We start from the raw sequence: 25,052 nt of genomic DNA, 5'->3' as shown, positions 1-25,052 counted from the left end.
AATAGAAAATAGAGTTAAAGATAATAGTGATATTTGGGTGCTCAGAATCTAGTCCCAATGCACCCATAGTACACCAATTACATACGTACTAATATTTAAAACTGCCCAGTATACCCCCTTCGATACATACCTACACTCGGCGCTATGCGCTTCAACGGTCATGCCTTTGCTGTCAATTTGTTTGTCTAATACAAATGTCTGAATCTGGGAATGCACAGTTTCTTTTCAGTTAATTTGTTACAAATAGTTTAAAAAACAACAACAACAATTTACACATTAAGCCTGCGTAACATCACGCTCAACCTCATGTTCTTCTAATATTCTTTTGTAGTATAGATACCGGAACTTACATAATTCTGTTATCCCAAACACTGACTATTGCAATTTTTTTAAATGCCATTATTGTCAAACTACACTCTCTTAGGACAAATTTTGGCCCACTAATACAGCTATGGTAAACCTCTTGTATGTGAGAATGACAAACAACCATTTACATGTAAAATTCTTATTTCAAATTCATTCTAAAAAGTTCTTGACCAGAATTTTATCCATAACAAAAACGCTCATGGTCGAAATTCAAGAAATCCAATTTAATTTACCTAACTCATAACAGCCTGGAGCCTTTTTAAAAAAAAATATGATTAAGGTTAATTTCTTAGCTCTATAGGGATCGAAGCTGGGGCCTCTCAAGTTTATAGCCAACATTTTTTTCCAAGTGTAAAACTCTAGACAATGAATTGATTTTTTGAGAAAGTAATTGCAATGTATATGAAAGACTGTGGAATGGAGGTGAGATAAGCAACATATGCTTTTCCATGCCTTTGAATTTTTGTTCAAAATTTACAGGCAGAACATTGGTCAACTATACACATTATTGATATCTGTTCCAATATTTGCAAAAATGTGATAAATATCAATAAAAAAAATAGAATTGGCCTAAAGCAAAAAAAAAAAAAAAAAAATAAATAAATAATAATAATAATAATTAGAAGCATCTGACGATCGAGGTTCGAACTCCGGACCTCGCGCATATGAAGCATGTACGCTAACCATTGGACAAATGGGAACTGTGAAAATATTTGGTGATAAAATTATGTATATAAATATATTTTGTTACGGCAGCGTGTCTAAATTCGTTTTACTTTGACATTTTTGAAATTATTGGCTTTTCTACATTAAAAAGAATATATTGGCGATGATTTTGTTATTCAAACACTGCTGCAATGTTCATTATTTTCAATATTGGAAATGTCGTTACATGAAGAAACCCGAATAACACCGATTCCATTAATACCGCGAATTTTCAACTTCAATACGATAGAATGATCTGTATTCTTTATCACATATCTATAACGGTAATGCGGCACCGGATCTTTCGTAAGCAATTTTATTTTACCAAATGTCGTCCTGAAAATTATTTATTGCGCGAACTGCGAGGCAGCAATTAACAAACTCCAACACAGTGTTACTTCCCCTTAATGGTACAGCAGTATGACTGTTTGACAATATTCCTGCGCGGAGTTGAATAAAACGGTGAAGGTATAGAATACTTTCCCAAGTTGAACGGTATATAGGTTTACTTGGACATATACACGTACACACTATTTATAGACGGAAAAGCCTTCGGTTTTCCCGTAAGAGTTTTTCAACATTAGCAAATCACAGTTAATGATTAGTACATGAGCTATACATACAAATTTGGTTAAACCTGAAATACATCTGTTAATCTTGGTCTAGGCCTAAAAGCTAGTTAAAAGCAAATAGAGGCACCGTCTTACGTCTTCTCCCATTTCTAGTATAAAAAACGATCTCTCTAAACACGTCAAATCTATTTGCAAGTCCCTTATTTGCAGACAACTCGCTGACGCTCGGATTATTTAGAGTATTGGAGAGATCGACGTGATCTGGTGTTGGGCAAAATAAATGTTTTTACATCGTTTGTGTATGGGATCGTTATATTTAATTTTTAATAACTTTTTCGCTCATGTATGGATTTTCAAAATCTAAAAATGTTTCGAAATACTTTTATAAATGTAAATGACATCTAATTTTAATAGCGGCGTAGTGATGTTCAAAACTTAAAAAAGAAATGTAAGTTAAGTGTTCATAATTAATCCATTTTATTTCGAAATAACAATTAAAAGAAATTAATAAATTGCTTGTTTAATACCTGATCCATTGATAAAAAAAAAACATTGATATAATTTGTGTTTTAAGAAAGTTTAGGCCGTTAGAAAAACATCACTGTTTACAAAAACATGGACGTTCGGCTTGTGCCCACCTGATCACTGTCTTATCAGTTCTAAAAATAGAAAATACAACGGATATGTGTATAAACACGATCTCTCCTATAGGTGACGCCCTGCTCCTCAAGGATGTTGGATATCAGCGCTGACAGGTGTGAAGTCTTTCGCAAACAAGAGGACCAACATCAATGCCATTAACATCATCTATGGCCAGCAACACTCTGAAAAAGCTTTTTGTTTGTTTGTTTTGGGTTTAAAGCCGTTTTTTTTTCAACAGTATTTCAGTCATGTAACGGCGGGCAGTTAACCTAACCAGTGTTCCTGGATTCTGTACCAGTACAAACCTGTTCTCCGCAAGTAACTGCCAACTTCCCAACATGAATCAGCGGTGGAGGACTAATGATTTCTGAAAAAGCAGTCCACGTACCGTTGGGCTCTACATTCCGGTAACATGTCATGCGATGCCCACAAAGGCAGGATTACCAAGAAGGGTAACAACATCACGGCCTTCTTGAGATTCCCAAGATCTATCAAAGACGCCTACAACAAAAGACGTGTGGCACCAAAAGCTGAATACTAGTATTCCTCCACCGTGTGGAATCCTCACAACTAAGTCAACGTATCTAAACTCGAAAAGGTGCAAAGGAGATCTGATGGATTCGTTTCTGGGGACTATGGTCATAAATGAAGCGTCACTGCCTTGCCCCAAACCTTCAATCGAGATAGTCTTAAACAGCGGAGGAAACACGCTAAGACAAGCATACATATTGTACAGGATTGTCAATGAATCCGTTGCCATGGACAAACACATTACCTACGCCCACTGGAACATCTACCCATGGCCACTCAATGAGGTTCATGCCATTATACTGTAGAACACAAGTCCTTCCTTTCCTCCATCGCCATAGGGAACCAACTGCCGGAGCGCATCGCCAAAGTACCAACTTGAACACGTTCAAAGCTGTGACTGCGACAACATTTGCATAGTGCTGTGCTTGATATTTTAACCCACCTTCTATTGTACTTGGGACCTCCGTTGCTCATGTAGAGTCAGAATGGTAGTAGTATACCTACTTTAATGAGGCGCTGCATGTTATTGGAAGATGAAGAATATGCTTGAATTTTGTTATCAACATTTAAATATTTAAGAGAAACGAAGATTATTTTTTTCTTGATGATCAAAACAAGTATTTCCTACTTAATACAATCCTATCCAATGACCACTGTATTCGGTTTTCGACTAAGACTACATCAGTCACAAGCAAGACAAGTCATATTATTTTTGTTCCCATTGAACTTTTCATATTTTCGAGGTTATCATTAAGGATCGATAAATCATGTCAATTAATAATCATGTTAAATGATTTATGACTTTTACTCCTCAAAGGAATCAATGCAGCAAAATCATATTTCTTTTGCAAAGATAATAATTTATGCCCTTCAATGTGATAATAATTTAGCCGACATTGGGGTATGTAACAATATGAGTAAAATTTTGAAATTGACCCGTACATTGAACCAAACTTCACCTTATTCTACATTTGACTACTAATATGCAGCCTAATTTTATCAAAGACAAACGTATTAATGCCCTTTCCTAAGAAAAAAACACAACCCCCCCCCCCCCCCCCCCCCAAAAAAAAAATCACGTTTCTGTCTCGTAAAATTAGGGAACGTGGAAGGAGTTAAAGGGAAGTTTGGCATGGTCGTCCCGAACCACTGTGTGCATGTACATTGATTCCCATGGGTGGCTGTGTTCTCTGAATGTGATTTTACTGTTGACGTCAGTCCTTGTTTTTTAAACGCTTCGTTCATAAATCCAAGGTTCACATTCATCAAAATGCAGACCTGGTGTCATTAGACGGTGTCTGAATAAGATTCGCACAGCTAATTCCGGTACATAGGTTCAAATAGTTTACACTTAAAACTCTTACTGGGTAACACAAGACTTAAAAAGGTTAATTGGAAATAGAGATATTATTTACCAAAATGTCAAAAAAGCTCGAAAATCGAAATTTCTAATTCAGTATACCAGGACATTCATAACCGTCAAATATTTGATGCAGTCTAAATAAAGAAATCACACGAGACATAATACACACAAGTTAACCGGTTCCGAGCAAAACAGTTCGTGGCGGACAAAACAGTTCACCGATAATTTTGCCGGTATCTGCATTGGGGTAAGTATTCTCCATCCAAGAATCGGTTGATGCAAAATATGTTAAAGATTTTTATTTCTGTAAAAGGTAGCATGAACGAAGAACATGACATGTGCTTCCCGTTTAAAAGTAACCTATATTTAGTAAGTTATGACGAGTTAAAAGTGTGATTTTGTTGAAAAAAATGTAAAAACGAAAGTTTATCACGGTATATTTAATTCACTTTTCAACTTAGGTCTATTGTATTAATGTCAACCTTTAAAATAATGCTTGCCCTGAATATTGTCCAATTTTTAAGCGACGAAACGCAATATTCAACGAGTTATAGACATTCAAACACGACATGGTCGAAAAAAAAGTGTGGCGGCATTGCACAGCTCAAAATCATTTGTGTGGCGAGCAAGAGCAGTCCTGTGTCCTTTTTATTATTTTACTTTATAAATGGTCTAAATAGTGATATCAAGCTCGTAAGTCTTAAAAATAACGTTTATAATCAGACAACAGCAATTTACACTATTTTTTTTTATTAACAAACAGATGTAAATCAAAGCATATATTAATCATACAACCGCCTAACAATGTAATATATCACCAACACGTCTTCCTACATTTTTAAATTATGTTTGCAGTGGTACGGTAGTTTGATGCGATGCCTTCACATTTAGGAACGTTCCACTTACTTTATTATATCATTTGTGATATTTCTTTCAGGATCACAATGCATATGTACCTGTGCTATTACTGCAATGCAACAGCTGACGTTTATAGCCAGTTAATTCAGCACCTCTATAATAGCCATAAGTTTGACACGTTAAAGTACAAACAACTTGAGCTTGCCTGTCATACAGGAAAAACAGGATATCGAACAAAAATATTTGAATGTATTAAACCTGTGTCACATATATTATCCGTTGATGAAAACAATCAGTGACACATATCTCTACTTGAAGGGAACAACACTGAAAATTCTTTTTTTTTATCTGAAGTAGCAGAAGACAATCTTTCACTAAACGTTAACGAAAACAAGGAATTAGGAAACACTTCAACATTCAAATTAGAATCCTCTCCCTGTTTTTCAGAAGAAACAGACCCACCTGAAGTAAATTTAACTGATATTAATGACAATGTATCGGAGGTAATAGAAACATTAAAGGAATATGGTCAGTTAGAATTATATAAAAAAAATGGCTATCTCTAGTCGCTACTAAACAGTTCCCGATGAAAAACATATGTTATTTGTTGTTCCTTGATGTTGTAGAATCGTTTTCGAAATCCTCTCATCCCAGATGGGATATATGCACGAAAAAACTTTTTGGAAAGTTGGTTACAAACTGTTCCATGGGAAATGTTTGCGTTTCATGGCTGGTCCCCGAAATACAGGTCAAGTTGTAAGTGGGCAGCAAATTCTCGGTGATTGTTCTACACAAAACTCGAGTATAAACTTTGCAGTGTCTTCTAAACCAATCATAACCCAGGACGCATTGGAACCAATACTACCTGGTCTTTTTGTAGACACTGTGAAGATGTTTGCAAACTATAAAGGGGAAAACCCTATCAAAATTGGCATAGACGGAAAGAAAATTGCAAGGGGTAAAGGCAAAACAATGGAAGATATAGATTGCTGGGGGTTCGAGCCTGCTCCAACACTGACTGACAGAAAAGCCCGATTCAATAAGGAGTTTGAATTAACGTCCAATATATATATGCACGTGTTCAAGAGATTGAAGAAGAACATGTACCGACAGAAATTATGAAAGATTTAAGAAATGAAGTATATGAAACAATCAGATAAACAAGCTTGATATCACTATTTAGACCATTTATTAAGTAAAATAAGAAAATACACAGGACTGCTCTTGCTCGCCACACAAATAATTTTGAGCTGTGCAATGCCGCCACACTTTTTTTCGACCATGTCATGTTTGAATGTCTATAACTCGTTGAATGTTGCGTTTTGTCGCTTAAAAATTGGACAATATCAGGGCAAGCATTATTTTAAAGGTTGACGTTAATACAATAAACCTAAGTTGAAAAGTGAATAAAATATACCGTGATAAACTTTTGTTTTTATATTTTTTCAACAAAATCACACTTTTAACTCGTCATAACTTACTAAATATAGGTTACTTTTAAACGGGAAGCACGTGGCATGTTCTTCGTTCATGCTACGTTTTACTGCAATAAAAATCTTTAACATATTTTGCATCAACCGAGTCTTGGATGGGGAATACTTGCCCCAATGCAGATACCGGAAAAAATATCGGTGAACTGTTTTGTCCGCCACGAACTGTTTTGCTCGGAACCGGTTAACGGGTGTGTAATAGAAAACAGTCTGGATATTATCATACAGATGACACCTATTGTTACTGATCTAACTGACTCATGTCGATCATTCAACGCTTGGAGTCCGGGTTCGAGTTCCAGTCTGGCTGCACATTTTTCTCATCCTGTGACATTTGGCGCCCAACGTGTGGCCTGGACGGCATTACATTGGTTAGTCTCCGGAGCCTGTAATTGCTTGATTTATAAAGTACCCGCTGAAATTCGAGGACGAATTTCAGAATGGTGGGGAAATATGTCACGGTATAGAACTTGAATATTGAAACGGGGAGAAAACGTGTAGGCGGTCGGGTAGCTCAGTCAGTAGATTAGCGGAACGGTAGTCCGAGGTCCCGGGTTGGAGTCTCGGTATGGCTTCACATTTTGCTCACCCTGTGACAGAATGAATGAGTGTATATCCACATCATCCCCTTCCACCACCCCTAATGGTTTGTGCCTATAGATAGGATTTGGAATAATAAATTTGCATAATTGTTATGCCCCTTTATGTATTTTCATTTATTCCGTAATGATAGGGGACGATTACTGTACGGGATATTGCCAATCATAACTGTCTAACTGACAAAAATCAAGATACCTGGTTAACGTAAGTGAATATGTAGATGGCAGTAGTGGACACTAACAGGCAGTTTTGTCCTGTTAAGATACTTAAGTGGATAACAAGCAGTTTTAACACCTGCCAGAAAATAACTGAATAAGTGACATTTTTACGAAAAATTTCGAGATAAATATGTGGTTGGCAGAAATATGCCACCATAAAAACATATCAGAATATCGTACTTCCTGTGAAGCACAGGACTTCGCCCTACATCTGATGCACGGGGTATATAGTGATAAAGAGGCACTAGATTTGAATCAATACTCTGCCCGTGATCAAAATATTGATGTAGACACTTTCCAGTATAAGTATACAATTTAAACAGGCACCACAAAATAACTGTAGTATTTTGTATTTCCATGATGATAATTATACATGCTTTGCATTAAGAAAATGAAAAATATGAAGTATCTAGTTACAAATTGACAGTGGCATTACGAAGGCCAAGGCAATGTGTTTAATGTCTAAATTATATATTGTTAAATTAATGTAGTAGTATGTACAGTACTTGATGTTTTAAGGTTAGTTTAGACCACATTTCATTTGTACAGTGTAAGATAGTTATTATTCTATGTTTATAAAACTATTCTGAAAAGAGAATGACTACATAAGTTTGCAGATGAAGGTGTAAATACACATTAATTCAGGGAGGGCCTGAATGGTCCACCTGTCATTTTGTAGAATAGCTGTATTATACCTTTATTATCAGAATGATTTGCACGAAGTTCACGTGGGAGGAAAAAGTAGGTCACTAGGTCGTGGTGGGTCTTTAATGTACATGTATATACAGGCTATGTTTACACAATGGCCTCAACGCATCGCAATATATAACAATAGGTCATATATATTTACATAACACCGATGCGGACCCAACTTAGAATCTAGAAATGCGAACAGTTCTTCTGTTACTTCCCGGATATCAGTATCCCGAATTTTACTTATATCATCTGCAACAAAGTTTTGTTCTCTGGGAACCCATTGTAACTCTAAATCTATATACTGTTTAAAACAAAGCACGGGTCTGTAAATTCGATGTTTGAACTACCAACTTTTACAATATAAACGCATTTTTTGGAGTCGGACACCCATTTAACAGCTTGATTTTTAAGGAATTTTCCGTAAGCCCTTAATGCTAGACAAATAGCCTTAATTTCTCTGAACGTGGAACTTTCGCCTTCTCTTCTATAGACCAAGATCCGTGAAAAATATTCACTGGCAAATTTACGACGTAGGCCCCGAAAGATAAATCAGAAGCATCGGAACAGACTCATGTTTGGGTAGGTTTGTATTGCGCAATTTCCTTGCGATTGATTTTGTCAATATTATCAGACAAAAATTTAACGCACGGGTTCTCGGCCTTTAACCTGAAAACAGAGTCCCAAAACCTGCTTTCTACTATTTCTATATACAAAAATCCGTACAGTTTGTTTTCAATAATTTATTCTTTTCTGCTGAATTTCAAATATAATTCATTCAAGGTTTCGGTACGGACCCGTACCTCTAGAATCAGTACCTATAGACATTTCCTTTTATAAAATGACTATATATAACAACTTATTTTCCAGACTAGCGCATATATTCATTTTAGTTTGTGGTACAAAATGGCAGTTAATTTATATTGATAATACAGTCAAACATGTGCTACGAAGCTCCTCTGAATATATAGACCACTACTTTAAAACTTGTTTATAAAGACTGCTGCTTACTCTTTTTGTTTGACATTTACCTTTGTAACTAGCACAGAAGCGCATCTGCACATAACAGTTGAAAGAGACAGGTAGAGACCACCTGTCAACAAAAACGTTTTTAACTATCCAAGGGTGGTCTTTACAGATAGGTTTATCTGTATATTCAGGTCTGTTACAGGTCAAATAGAACTAAATAGGTAATCAAGCAGCACTTGCAGGCTAGTCGGATAATGGCGGGAAAAAATCTTCATTTTTTCCCCAGTTAAAGTGGCATTTTCATGTTTTATGTAAGCTAGAATCTAGTTCCAGTTTTTATATCATTGTGGGCCTATACTTGACATTTCGGTAGCATTTTCAAGGAGATTTTTGCATTTGTAGAAATGTAAATAAACCCTTTTACTCATGTGTTCATACCAACATTTTAGCTGTCAGTTTGGAAGATATTCATAGTGTTGACCTGTCAGACAAAACAATTCTCTTAGAAGACACATGACTCCTTTTCCTTGTATTTTTTTGTGTTTAAGAACACAAGGCAAGTAATTCTTTTTTTAAATGGGCCTGGCTAGGTGTTACAGCTTTCAGAAGATTGTTAATTTTATATAGAACATATGAACACATAGCAAATTTATTTACTACTGTACAGCCTACAGGGACAGGGACAGGGGCAGTTACAATACAATACAATACAATACAATACAGTACAACGCAACTCAACGCAACGCAATGCGCAATGCGCAATGCGCAATGCAATGCAATGCAACACAATACAATACAATACAATACAATACAATACAAAATGCAATACAATACAATGCGATGCAATACAATACAGTAAGTTTTATTTTGAGTCGGCAAGAGGACAACATTACAAAACATGAGCTCTGATGAATTTTTGAACTGACTATAATTAAAACAAATTTAACAGAGTTATTAAAGGCCTACAAAAGAAATCATGTTAAGCACACAACATTAAATAGAACTGATTGAGCATGTAATAGACTACAAGTATTAAAATATGTGTTGAAGCTGCTGATCTAGACATTGCTGCCTAAAAAGTGCCTTAAAAATGGAAAATAAAATATGCAATACAAAAAAAGCACACAAGTGTATGCTTAGGGAATAATGGTAAAAATGTATCTCTCCTTAATCAGATTGGAAAAAAAAACTGATCAGCAACTTCCTCACAGTAGCAAAATGGCAAAACAACATAAAAGAAAGCATGTGACATATACAGACAGTATGTAATACATAATAAACACAAAAGTAGAGAAGCAAGCCAAATAGCACATACTTAGCATTGCAACAGCCCACAAGATAAGCAGAGGCAATGGAACATAAATAAACTACTACATACAGGGCAGACTCAAGGCATAATAATAAGCAGAAACGAAAGGAAAAGCAATATCAAACATCAAACAAGCAAACAAGCAAATTAAAGCAAATCAAAAAGCAAATTAGGGTGAGCTGATCTGCGGGATCCACCGACAGAAAGCACCAGAGGTAAAGGCCAGAGCAGGCTATTTACATGCTACGTCGTAAATTAGTGTTGCCATCCCAGAGCCCAAGTTGGATTTTGAACCGGTTAAAAGCTTTCTGGTAGTGAGTTCTACAGAACACAGAACTGTTGCTGTATATCGAAATGAATCCTTACGATATGTTGTTGTCTTTATGATATCTTGAGGGACCTGTAGAATAGAATATTATTTCATTTTAAGTCATATATCTGGAGTCGTTTTTCACTACTAAGATAGGATAGAATAGGGTAGGGTAGTGTAGGGTAGTGTAGGGTATGTAGGTAGGGTAGGGTAGGGTATGGTAGGGTAGGGTAGAGTAGGATAGGGATAGGGATAGGGATAGGGATAGGGATAGGATAGGATAGGATTGTATTCGTGCTATATGTTTAACTACAGTTTGTAGCACATTATTAACAATCTATCACAGACAAATAACTATACTAGTTAAATGAATAATACTAACAATTCATACCACAACTTAATATAAAGAATATCACAATAATGCTATAATATCACAGTCAAATTTTAATGACATATGCCTGCATAGGATAACCCGATCCGAAGACTTATATTTGTCGGAGTCCATGGTCTTACATTATACTGAAAACCAAAAAGCACACAGCTTAAGATGCACTAAAGAAGTAAGAGATAAAAACTTGAAAGATGTTTTTAGCCACAAATATAACATTGGCAAGATGTTGGTAGCCATTGTTGAAAATTGCTCATAAATGTGCAAACAAGCACAAACAGTTATACATAACTTAAAACATAATAATATACAGAATGCTTCTAACAATCAATACTTTAAAAAAAACACAGTTTAAAAGTACACATATCTGAATCTGACAGCACTGTAGGGGTCATTTCATTCAAAATTTAAAAGTTTAGAACTATGGCTATTGTTCTAGCCTATCTCTATGTCGGTCAAAAGCTATACATAGCTTATGTTTATAATCTTATTTTATCTACCGACAATAGATAAATATTAACTTGACTTGACTTGACTTGAATGCACGTTCTTGGATTTTTTTTCAACATTTTTAGTATTACTGACTGAACAGAAATGCCAATATAATGGACAAAAATTAAAATCTGAGAGCACAAAGGTATGAAATATTGTTATTCTGTTAAGTTACTTAGGTTTTTGCCTATTCGTTTTATGATTTTTATTTGTTGAGCAGCTTTTTTACAAATATTTTACAAATATTGTTTATATGAGAGTCAAAATTTAAAGTAAAATCTACGTCAACGCCGAGTAATTTCACAACATATTCGCATTCAATAGCGGAACTGGAGTTTCCACTTTTTCTATTTCTAATTTTAAAAACAGAAGCTGTTTCATGTTTTTTTACCAACAGCTGAAACTTATCCCGGTTGACCTGCATACAGTTAAATCTGAACCATTCAATTAAAGTATCACTTTCTGTTTGTAAAGTTGTAAGGAGTTCATCATAATGTTGTGTATGAAATGAGATTGTGTTGTCCTCAGCATAATTAAACCGGGTACTTTTGATTTTAAAGTAGAAAATATCAATTATGTATTTATACGCCGCTTACTCTCTACCTGTTCTTGGGATATACATTTAATCAATTATATATTACATTAAATGTAATGGCCCAAGAACAGTTAGAGAATTAGCGGCGTTTGACCCTTGGTTACGCATATTTTCTCCAGACGAAAACTAAACGAACAACAATCGGTCTTTCCGGTTCCGGCTTGTAAACAACACAAGTAGCCGAAATGGTAATGTATATGTAAAAGATTCAGTTTGTTACGTTTCTGTGTTTGCAACGCCTTATATAAACCTGTACACATAGAGCTCAATACAAACTCTACCTTTAGACCACGATACACCCTCGGATGACATGAGAGAGTATTTGATATTTTAAGATGAAAATAGGGACGATCAGAGTGTATTTATTCTATTTTCTATCACAACTCCTGCACATGTCGGTCATTTAAACCTCATCTTTGTGTCGTTCAGCGTACTGATCTCGCCAAATGTTAAGGCTCAGTCATTTAGATAAAATTAGCAATGCAATGAGATTTTTATAAACCAGACTTTTACACTTAAAATGTCATTTTTTCATAAGAGTTTGTACCCCAGAACAACATGGAAGAGAAAAAAAAGAGTTACCACAATACTTAGAAAAAATTTATACATGCAAAAATGGGCGTTTTAAGGGAATACCAGTCGTTTCACCCCCTGGATGTTTCACCCCTAGTTGTTTCACCTCCCAAAACCCTAGTTGTTTCACCCCCCATGTGAATATGAAAAGTATGATTGATTTTAGTTAAAGTTTCAGTTTAAATTATCTAAAATGAGGTTTAATCCTAAAAAGAATGGCTATAAACATGCAGTTATGATATATAATAATGTTAGTTGATGTATGGTGTGTAGATAATACAGCAACTTTTTTTTTTGTGATTGTTTTTTAATGTGTCAATAGCTATTCTGTTAAATTATAAATTTAAATATTTTGTGTTTTCCAAACACTAATAATTAAAATCAGCAACACATAAATATAATTAATGTCATAATTTAATCATAAAAAGATATATTTGCTTGATGTAAACATGTATGAATAAACAATTTATCACACCTTATTACAATTAATGTTAAGTTACAAGTGTAAATAATCAAAGGACTAATTTAATCCAATTATCACATATCATGATTAACATGATTAAAGGGTCAGTTTGCAGTGTAGTTCCAACAAATAAAAAAAAAAGAAACCTGTAAACTTTTGTTAACTTCATTGAAGTAATGTCATACACAGATAAATCTGGATATTTATTAAGTTGATATTAACCTATCATATAAAATATTAATCCAGGGCCCTCTCTACATTTTGGGGGATTGGGGCCGGGGCCCTTGGAGGGGGGAATTTCGCGTCGTTTTCAAGGGAGGGGGGAATTCATTCTGGAGATATGAAATTAAGGTCAATTGAATATTACAGATATCAAACTAATGTGAATATATCTGAAGTATTGTACAGAACATAATCTATTAAAAACAGGCAACTTTTATTCTCTTTTATTAAATCAGTTATGTGATATCCAAGCGAGGTTCACATGTCGTCATTATCGGTAGCACTAGCAGTATCCACGGACATTGTCTCAGCAGCAGCCGGAGCAGGGCTTCCCTTCATCGTATCTACCTGATTGTGCATGTCTGGTCCTGATGAAACAGTGGTGTCTGTGACAGTAGTTTGTTTTTTTGAGAGCATGCTGCTTAAAAAGCAAATCTTTTTTGCGCATTTCGCCCCTGTTGCATCCGTGATCTTTTTACGGTATGATGTGCATTATGCGACATTTTATTTTCAAAGTTAAGTAACTTTGCATAAACGCATCCCGGGAACTGAAAAACGCGTGTATTATACGGATCAGTAAAACCAGGGGTTCCACTAGACCTGGAAACCCAAGAGTCCCAGGACCCCTGGTCAAAATTTTGAAGGGTCCTTTTTCAAAATACAAGAGTCCTGCCCCAACACATCGATACAATTGACTATATTTTCTTATAAAGTAATACTAAGTAATTAATAGCTACTAAAACCAAGAACATGTTACATCATAATAACATAATAATAATTTCTGTTTCAGGTCATATAATCTGATATTGTAAATAAATTTTTATCAAAATTCATTTTAATTTGATGAGGTTTTTCTTCAATATTTTTGTTTGTTAGCAGAAAAGTGCTAAAACACTGTAAAAATGTATCCAAAAACGTACTATCCGGATACTGGTACACTTTTGGAATGTCCTCTGAAATGTTGTTTTTGCCAGTAAACTTGGTCCACTAAGGTAAACCAGAGATAGTTCCTCAAATAATGATGCTACTTTTCATTAAAAATTGCATTGTGTGTCAAGTTTTTTAGTGAATTTTGGAAAAATTGCATATGTCATCGGTGTAATTAGAATCGTAAACGGACATTCTAAACTTATTTTTACTTTCCAAATCCATTTAAATTTGTGGATTTTCTGGTTGATATAAAGGTACAATCATTAAACAATGAGCTTATTTAAAGTTTGCATGAAGAAATCTCGGTAATCAGCTGGTCGCTTAATTACGATAATTTAATAATTGGCGCCTTTTTGACAGTATGCAGGCTCAATACGGGTACCGCTTTATCAATTAATGTTAACACTTCATTGATTCTCATTACCTATGTTCACTCGCCGTGACGTAACTTGCTGATAAAGAAAAATCAGCGTGGCATGTCCACATGATAAAGAGCGGGAATTTAGCAGAAGATCAAAGGCAGGAGGGCATGACCGCGTGTGTTTATTTTGAATACACGTGTTTATCGTGGATATAGTTTTACTGTAGAAAATGACTGATAAGAGGAAGGAGTAAAACTTTATCAGGCTCATTAAGTTACGAGACGCTCCTAAGACTATCGGGTATCGATTTTTTGCTTGATTTTTTTTTCTTTCGAGGGGGAATTTTTCTATACTTCGGGGGAAAAAAGCATACTATTTCGAGGGGGGAACGGGGCCGAATTTCGGCCCCAAAAATCGGCAAACGAGGGCCCTGTAATCACATCAGATTTTTCTTTGTTTCTTGATTAGTATAATAAGTTATTTGAATTTTTTTTAAATAGTGCATATGAATGAAAAATTATTTTGGCAATTTTCACATTTTTTCGTTACAGGTATCTACGGTGGCATAGAGGGGACACAGGAAATATTTTATTTATCAAACGTCCTATGTCCCCTCTATGCCAACGTGCTCAATAAAATAGATCCTATATAGATACGAACGTGATAGGTATCACATGCAAACGTGTTAGCTACCATATGCGAACGTGATAGCTAACACGTGCGAACATGATAGTTATCACATGCGCACGTATTAATTAACACGTTCGCACGTGGAAGCTAACACGTGCTCACGTGATAAATAAAACATTTCCTATGTCACCTCTATGCCACCATAGGTGCCTCACTGGAATATCACGTCTTAGACACGTGGCATGATACCCCACCCAGTCACATTATACTGACACCGGGCTGACCAGTCCTAGCACTATCCTCTTAATGCTGAGCACCAAGCGAGGAAGCTACTAGTACCATTTTTTTTTTACGTCTGAAGAACTTTGTTTCACACTGAAGATAAGTAGAAAATACAGTGGATGATAAATTATACCTTAAACTACAATTGTAAAAAATGAAGACTTCCACTGTATGTAGTATAAGTTACAATTATGAAGAGTTCAGCTGTAAAATTGAATTCACTGCCAATTTTGTAGAATTAATTCATTATTAAAATGAATAATCAAAATTTTTAGGACATATGTTTTACTTATTTAGTTACAATTAGAGGTAATGGATGTTGAGGTTGAACCAGGTATCATCGTAGACCAGCTCAACCAATCCTTTACGGCCTTTATGTGTATAGATGAAAGTGGTCATATTTGTTAAAATATTTATGTGATATTAAATATAAGTTTTTGTTTTTTTTTTCAAATACGCTTACATATGTGTCATTGATGATTACATAAGGACTATGTGTACGAATGAAAGTGGTGATACTTGTTAAGATATTTATGTGATTTTTTTCAAATGTGCTTATTTTTTAAAGGAAATAGTTCAGTGATGTGTAATATAATAAAATATCTGGAAATACAATTGTTTCCTTGTTTAATTTAATAATGAATTAAGAATGACCCTTTCTGTCTTTAGTTATACTTCGTCTGGAATGTAGACTGTGTATCAAGTGTCAGCTGCCAATCAGTGACACATTAATTTCACAGGAATTTCATAGGAATTCACACCTCCCTGAGTAGCCTCTCCCCAACCCAACTAGCAAAACCTTAAGCTTGCCATTTTGTGTTTAACGTCCATTAAAATTCGGTATTTTTGGCTTCTTTTTTTTTTTTTAATTCTATATTCTGAAATAAATATGCAGTTTTTACATTCATTGAAATAAGTCTTGTTGTGTAATGATGCTTTTTTAGAAATTAGTATGTAGTCAACTGTATTGATATAACTAATTTTTCACCGATTTATTTTCCATTTGACTCAAAGTTATCTACACATTTTGCCTAAAATAAACATTAATGCAATTCATTTTATTGAATAATTTACAAATTTAACTATAATCTGTAACAACTTTTTAAATACTACAGAATTATTATTAAAAACATAATCAAAATTATTCTGTAATTCAAGAGGTATAATAAATTTTCTAAGTTTCTAAGTTATGTAGTGAAATAAATAACAATTTTTTACTGATTTTTTTTTTCAGTTTGACTCAAAGTTTTCTACACATTTTGCCTAAAATAAATATTCAAGCAATTCATTTTATTCAATAACTTACAAGAAGGAATATTATAATTTAACTTTTTTATATTTTTGTGAGTTTTGTTAAAAAAAATACTTAAATTATTTTGATTTACAATTGACATGTTTAATTCAATAGACCTATAAACCATTTTTTTTATAAGACTATAGAATTATTCTTAAAACTTAATCAACATCATTTTATATTTCCAAATAATAATCAAAGTTGCTGAATATGTTGATTAAGTATGTGCTCAAGTTCTGCTGTTATGCTTCTTTGATCTGAGACTGCTCAACACCTTGTAGACCATTAATCAAAGATCAATCAAGTATAACAGTAGATCATTTAACACCTATTTAATCACTATAAATAATCAGGGGGTGAAACATCTAGGGGTGAAACAACCAGGAGGTGAAAAGTCTAGGGGAGAAACGTCTAGGAGGTGAAACGTCTTGATACCTTTTAAGGCTTATAAAGCCGTTTTTCAAAAATTTAGCCCGAAAAACAACCTGATACCAAAACTATGACATTTATTTAAAAATCTGACACAAAAACAATCATACTTGACTCCAGTAGTATATATAGTATAAGAGAGCACTAAAAGTCTATATACCTAAGCCTTTTCTGTTATTCCTTGGTCGTATTCCGGTCACAAATATAGTGTATCAGACAACGTGTTTTCAGTAGGCCACAAATATTCAAGTAAATCCCAAAAAAATCTGAAAAGAAAATGAAAAAGAAGCATAAGTTACTCTATCACTAACTATTGAATGTTGTTTTCATTGGAATATTGTCTTCAGATCAGGTTTTATTTGCTGCATTATCAATAAATATCATAGGAAATTATGTAAAATTATGGTGTTTTTTATGTGTGAAAATCTGATGAAACAATCACAGCCAAAACAAAGTTTTTAAGTCCAGTTTTCAATAGAGAGGTTAATGTAGTAAATCTTGAGAAAATTATAATCTTATCCAATATATTTACAGTCAAACCTGTCTTTAAAGACCACCCTGGGAACTACTAAAAGAGCCAGGCTGTTGTACATATTGTGTATGCAATATAACTTACTGAAGAGTAATATTCAGGGAGATTTTCAGAGTGGTCTTTCTGGAAAGATGCTATTGTTCTGGGGTGGTATTTAGCACAGGTTTGACTGTAAGAATTGTTTTAACTGGAACTGATGGAAAATGCATGCTTTGTAATATGAACAAAAATGATTGTATTAAAAACTCAACTAGAACAGCGCTGAAAATGTAATGACTAAAATTATGTATTACTGGTTATTCTAATATGGCTTTATGTCATGCTATATTTTGATTCTAGCATTTCTTAGTACATTTTTCCTTTCAACAGTCGATAAAGATTTTAACAATTTGACATTAATGGAACCGTATTATTTTGTCATAACATTCAGTAAATTTCACAAATGGCTTCATTACTGGGTCATGCTAGATTCATGATATAGCATTCAAACAGAGTTTATGTGTTAGTGAAAAATAAGCAAGGGCTTAGCTCAAACAGCTTATTAAACCATGCAAAAACTACAGATGTAATGCAACAACTTGGTTGGGCAATTTGTAACGCAACTTGTAAACTGTTCTGCAGCTTACTTAAATAATCTGTGACTTTGTTCTTGTAATATATGCCATCTGAAGGTAAAATCCAAATTCCAAATGGAACACAGCACAAAGTAACATTTCACTACTTAAAATCCTACTAACTCGAAACACTATGTACAATGTAATTACACGAGTAAATCAAGGTTAAACTTTATAATAAAGTGTGGTCTTCCCAGAAGATAGAATATCCACAAAGTCAGTTTCATCTCAAACACACAACAATAAGAACTGATATCTCTTTTCAGTTTCTTTATAAAACATAATCAATCTGTATCTATTCAACAATGATTTTTAGATCTCCCTTTTCATAGTCTTCCAAAGATTATAGGCATACACGGGCTTGGTCATCCTCATATTTTATGTTATACCACTCAGGAAAGCCTGGTACAACACTTATCACTGTTCCTCGGTATGTTTTATCAGTAAAAACATGGTCCACTGTTTTTCCCAACAAGAAGTGGCCTTCCACCATGTTGTGTCTCTTCTGTGGGTCTTTCAGTTGCACTTCTTATTAGCTTCATTTAAATTAGCCTTCAGCTCATCAATAGAAAGTTTAATGTACTTACCATTAGGATTTTTCTTGGAAAAGTTTAAACACTTTCTTATCCTCATGACGTTGCTTGAGAACATTTTTCCTAAATTTCAACTGTGCCTGAATTGCTTTAATTATCTCCTGATCACTACCACCCAGAGCAGCTATTCCCTCTTCTATTTGCTGGGAGCTTTGCCAAAGACCATAGTAGCACACATCCTGTGTCATATTTTCTGCCTTTTCTAACCTTATCCTTTCTAACCTTTCTCTTTCTTCTTTTCTCTTTTTCTGTGCTTCTAATCGTTTAGTTTCAATCTCCTTCAGTCTACACTTAAATTTCTCCAGTATTTCTCTGCCTTCTTTCCTGGAGTCTTCTATTATCTTATTTCTTTCTTCAGATGGCAACTGTTCCAGCCACTGAGATGTTTTATTGAAGGAGTACATGATATAGGCTTCATTAGCAAGCACAGAGGCATTTGGTCTGTATGATACAAGGTGATCTAACTGTCCAAATACAAATTCAGGCAGTTTGTTATGTTTTAAGGCCGATGATGTTTGCTGTCTCAATGTTTCGGATGGATCCCAAAATTTTCCACCTGGAAGATGTTCTGGAATCATCCTCCGAAGAAGCTGAGCAACTGCAACAAAAATACCTTGAAGCAGTGGCAAAGAAATTTCATCTATTTCCTCGTTCTGAAGCAATAACTTCTTCAACACCTTGTCATCTTTGTCCAGAAGTTCCTCAAATGGGGTCTTTTCTCCCACCATAAACTTCACAGTATACTCTGAATCTGATCCAGCTTTGTCTAAAAATGTGACCAGTGTTTCATAGTGTTTATTCATATCCAAGATATGTCCTGGTGATTCAAGCAGTCTCCACAAAGGCGATGTCACAAACTTGGAAATAAGTCCCAATGCTTTTGCTCCTGCAAGGTATAGTTGCTCCTGACAGTCAAGAAGAACTGCTTTCAGCAAATCATTTGTGGTTCCATGAATATTGCTCAAGAAGTCTTTGATGCTTTCTCTGTGATAAAACACTGCCTGTCCTATCAGAAAAACCATATTGAATCTATTATGCTTGAACCTTAGAATAAAGTTGCTCTCACCCTTTTCTGTCAAGTATGTTTTCCAGGGCAGATACACACCATTCTTTTCATCTTCCCCCATAGCAAAACTTTTACTGCTTGTTCTCAAAAGCCTCAAACAGCCACTCTCGGCTTTATGGTATCTTTTCAATTCTGGTTTTACCGCAGATCCTATCAACTTTCCATCTAAATAGTTCTTTTCAAATTCTTTCACAGCTGCCTCGGTTACATCTGCTATGCCAACTAATAAGTGTAGACCACAAAAAAAGTTATTCATCTGACCACAAAGCTGTTGTTCTTCTTCAGTGAGGGTGTCATAACTATCAATTATATCTGGAAGAATGCTATTCCTGTAGTCCTGCAATAACACATTGAAATGTTTTTCCGTGCTTGCCCTGTCTGACATTGTGTTTCTTATATTAGTCAAAAGTTCGTAACCTACACCTAACCTGTTTTCAGTCTGTAAATACTTGCAGTGATCTGATATTTCTGATAATATGGACTTCAGTGTGTCGAGTGTGCATGCCCCACTTTTGTTCACCATCTCTCTAAGTCCAAGTAAGTACGAATTCTCAGAGTCATCAGTAAGTATGTAAGATTCGTATGTGTGACCATACTTCCGCGTTTCATCTGTATAAAGTGTAGTATCCTTTGATTGCTTTAGAACTTTTCCTATCTGCTTTTGGCTAATAGAAACTTTCCTATCCACAAAGTTGTCAACTGTCTGACGTGTTGGTAGACTGTTAAAGGTCTTTCCACACAATTTACCTACTTGTTGCATAACTGCACCTACATTTTTGGTTGCAACTTTTAAGTCTGTGAGGTTAATTGCACACTCTACTACTTCATTACAGTAACTGTTATTGCCTTCATTAAATACTTTCACTTCAGATTCATCATTCAGCAGATCTTGAAGATATTCAGTACTCTTGTGCAATTCTGAATTTTCTGCTTTCAAGTCCTTAATGTTCTTGTTAAGTTCTGAATTAGCTGTTTCCAAGTTACTGATTTTGTTCTTGAGATGATCAATTGCTTCCAGATGTACATTGGCATTTTTTAATTTTGTCTGCATATTAAATAAAGAGTACTGTAAAGACTTGTATGATGCTCTAGAAGACTTGTACATTTCCTTTTTCTTATCAGTAATATCTGTAGGTTCGTCACTTTCCTTTTTTTCAGAATGTAGTGCAGATTCTGTCTTTCGAACCTTTGATTTCTCTAATTTCAGACTGCTTATTGTGTTTTCCCTTCTTTCAAGTTTTCTTTTTAACTGCTTCCCTCTTCTCTTAACTTTACAATAGTCTGTTGTTTTTTCTGAGACCTTTTCAAGAAGAGTCTGTGACTGTGACTGTGACTGTGGTTCTGTCTGCTGGAAAGAAGGTCCTGCAGATGCTTCTGTAGAAATGGGCACACTAAAAATTTCAGCTTTGTAGCTCTCTCTAGCCTCACCTCTTTTAGATTTAACATTTTTGAAACCTATGGTATTTACTAACAGTTGCATTAATGTTGATATGTGATACATTGTTTGTCAATTTTCCTATTGTTAAAGCAATTACTTGGTTGTCAAAGGAGAGTTCTTTCCCCAATTCAAATATTTCTAAAACGTCACCATTTGTGAGTTTCTGAATTGTCGGACTTGTTTGTGATGAAAATATATCTGATGAAAAGCCAACTTTTTCACTTGATGACATATTTAACAAGTTTATTCTCAATTTGTCCAGAAGAAATTGTCTGGCAAGATTTACAATGTCCAAAATTATTAAAAAAAACCTTCCACCAGTTTAGTATTGGTATATAAATTCAAATATTTCACTTCACCACATAAAATGGTCTGTGTACCTCTAGTTACATATGACTCTGACCTAAGTTTTTTTCTGTCAGGTTCTAGTGACTGTGGTACCTGTTTGAATATACAAATGTTTAACCTTTAACCTGCTGGCTTCAAGTAATTCTGCCTTTGTGACTAGTGCAGACCAAAATCAGCCTGCCACATCTGTGCAGGCTGATCATAGTCTGCACTGTTCATTATCTGGTCTGTAAATTTTCAAAAACTCTCCTTCAAATAATAAATGTACTGTCCAATTGAATGATAGACCAGTCCTTTTAAGAAATTAAGCAGGGTAAAGGCTAAAGCAATCTAAACATATTATCAGGGTCACGAGTCTTTTAAAAGTCTCGACTGAAAATTACTGCAGTCTAAAATGCAAGAAGCGGTTACTGTATAAGCAAAAAAAAAAAAAACACTTTTCAGAGAAAGTTTCATAATTCATTATGCTCGGTAAATTATTCTTGCTGTACCATTTATTACAAGTGGTGTGGTGTAAATACTTTTAGCATGTTAGACAAAATCCTTTCCCAAATGTGTGATACAAAGTATGCAGTGACTTCTGTTAATATATTATTAATATACACAAGCAAGTTACAAGACTAGTATATGATAGATGTACATGTCGTGTGAGAATAAGCATGAACAGTGACTTTATGAAGATACTATTATACATAAGGTACCTCTTTGTTTCTATTTTACTTTATTCTAAAGCTAAAAACTGCCACACAAGAAACAAATTGATCTAATAGTCAGTACTTAGGAAAAATTGAATTTAGATTGTCACTGTTTAATATACTTATTGCAAACAAACAATGCTTTTCAGGTTTACAGAAATATTTCAGTCTAGATTAGGTAATATATTTTCTAAAAGTAGTAAATTTTATTGCAGTAAAAGCCTAAAAGACTCATAAAGAGGATAAGCAAGTACAATAATTACCCTGGAAATTTTTAACTGTTTAAAATGTTCTGTAAATTGTAATTTGAAATGCATTGTTTGTCAGACCTAAGATACTATGCCTGCACCACATACTGTTTGTGCATATACATAAATCCAGCACAAGAAAGATACCTCAATTTCCTGTGTCTCTTGTGGCTGTTGAGGTGTGAAGGTTAGCTCATGCTTCAGTCCAAGATCTTGTGTTGTGATTTCTGGTATTGACAGTGACAACTGTGTTACACCTGGAGTCTGTGCGAATAAAGAAAGCAGAAAATGATAGTGAAAGCCTTCAGACACATTGTTTGCATTCAACAGAAACAAAAATCAAACAAAGTTATTCAAAAGGTTCTGGGTTTGAGCCATGTGATTTTTAACATAAAATTTCAATGACAGGTAACTTAATTCTTAGCAAGTTTTATTTGAGAACAATAAAAATAACAAAACACAGAAAACAGCAGACCTTCATACAACAAAGAACTGCGTCTTCCTTTCATACATTGTACATCAATCTAAAAATTCAGAATCTGAAGTGCAGGCCGGCAATAGACTAGCTAATATTGTTATTCATTAACTATATATACATAAAAGCTAGTTGAATTAGTTTTCAGGTACTAAAAACATTCAGAACAAATCTCTGCAAAAAACATTGCTATTAGCAATTACCTCCAAAGGTGTAAATTCTGTGAGTTGAGTTAAAGTCAGACTGAATGGTGTGGCGCTTGTACCAGCAGCAGTATCTTTGGCTGTAAAAGTCAGATCATATGGGGTTTCACTTGGACTTGAAGTTATATCTTCCGCTGCATCAAAAGGACCCTCTGCAGGCTGAAACAACATATATGTAAATATTTTAAGTCCAGCAAAAAAATTAACTGCTTTTTTAAAGTCTATACGAGTTATTACAATCAATCCAATAGATGTGAGATCAAATGAAAAACCCAGGAAGCAGTCATCAAGTGTGGTTTATATAACTTTCTATACATTTTTTTACAGTCTGTAAAACAAATAAGTTTAAACTTAAGTAAAGTCTAATCAACATACATGACGTAAGAGCTGGTCTATGATGTAATGAAATAGTTGTACTGTATGACTTACTGAAGAGCTTAGCTCAATGAATTCTTCTTCTGTATAGTCTTCAAGCTTTTGGCCGCAAACCTCGTAAGAGCTTGTTTCTCGAGTCACGGTGTCCTTGGCCGATTCTTGAGTGTCAGTGTCTTTTAGCAGCTGCGTTTCTGCATCAGAATCTACGTATGTTTGAGAGCTTAGTGTGATATATTCTTCTTCGGAATCTCCCTCAATCTGTTGACCGAAAACCTCGTATTCGTAACCGCTTGGCTCCTGAGTGTCAATATCTTCTGGCGGTTGTGTCTCCGCATTCGGATCTACATACTCAGTGGACTTGAACTTTGGATCCATATACTTTCCAAATCAATCTATTTTTGAAAATTTGGAAAAAAAAAGATATAAATAAAAATAGAAGTACCTTACTTAAGTAAAATAAAAATATAAATAAAAGTAATCAAAGCTTGTCACTCAGCTGTAAAGTTAAACTATAAAGACTGCTGCACAAATAACACACACCAGACAGAGTCATGCAGTCACTGAAGTGAGAGTGTTGAGACTGGGCCGGGGTGTGGATTGGGAACAACATTTTTTCAATTTATTCAAATTATTGTCACTGAAAAAGGTAAAATTAAATGTAAAAACATGATATATTAACATTTTAAATAGTCTTCCATGTATTATGCGTTGTTAAACTGTTTAGGCTGTAAAAAACGCAAATCTTTACTACGGCGTAGTTGTTACATAATGGGAACGAAAGTTTATGGTGACGAAACAACTCGACAATTTCTACCGTAATTTTGTTGCATTCTCTCGTTTACTTTGTTAATTTCTATTTGCATTGTGTAATTTATGTACACTTGCATTTACAACTCCAGTAAAAACACTTACAACTGATTCTGAATGGTAAAAATAAATGCAAACTCGATTCAATGTTATGAAATTAATCGTACCGGTGTCAGTAGCAGGTGCGCGTTTTACGTTCGGAACATGAAGAGTTGCCGTTCTTGGCTATCTGCACAGGCTTCAGAAAATGACAAAATACTACTCTTTTACGGTGGTTTCCGTTGAGAAACTATGTTTTTTTAAGTAAAACAATGATCGATATACCTCCTAAAGCCAGAAATTTCCGCGAAAGGCACCGTTTCACAATTTTCC

General features: G+C 34.6%; 1 protein-coding gene across 2 annotated transcripts; it reads right to left on the bottom strand.

Moving 5' to 3' along the window:
- Nucleotides 1-17,389: 17,389 nt before the first annotated feature.
- LOC128545866 (uncharacterized) lies at nt 17,390-24,447 on the bottom strand. Of its 2 annotated transcripts, XM_053529139.1 has the most exons (4): nt 23,928-24,443; nt 23,499-23,657; nt 22,968-23,084; nt 17,390-17,552 (listed from the first exon to the last, which is right to left on the bottom strand). In XM_053529139.1, the coding sequence occupies exons 1-4, from the start codon at nt 24,246-24,248 to the stop codon at nt 17,532-17,534; spliced, it is 618 nt and encodes a 205-aa protein (XP_053385114.1). In that variant the 5' UTR covers nt 24,249-24,443; the 3' UTR covers nt 17,390-17,531. The 2 variants fall into 2 exon arrangements, with proteins under 2 accessions (XP_053385114.1, XP_045182245.2); XM_045326310.2 differs by lacking the exon at nt 17,390-17,552 and having other exon boundaries at nt 22,863-23,084; nt 23,928-24,447.
- Between the last annotated feature and the right edge of the window lie 605 nt (nt 24,448-25,052).

The sequence above is a fragment of the Mercenaria mercenaria genome, chromosome 17, assembly GCF_021730395.1.
Source record: "Mercenaria mercenaria strain notata chromosome 17, MADL_Memer_1, whole genome shotgun sequence".
Lineage (NCBI taxonomy): Eukaryota > Metazoa > Mollusca > Bivalvia > Venerida > Veneridae > Mercenaria > Mercenaria mercenaria.
This window is presented reverse-complemented; position numbering and strand designations above follow the sequence as displayed.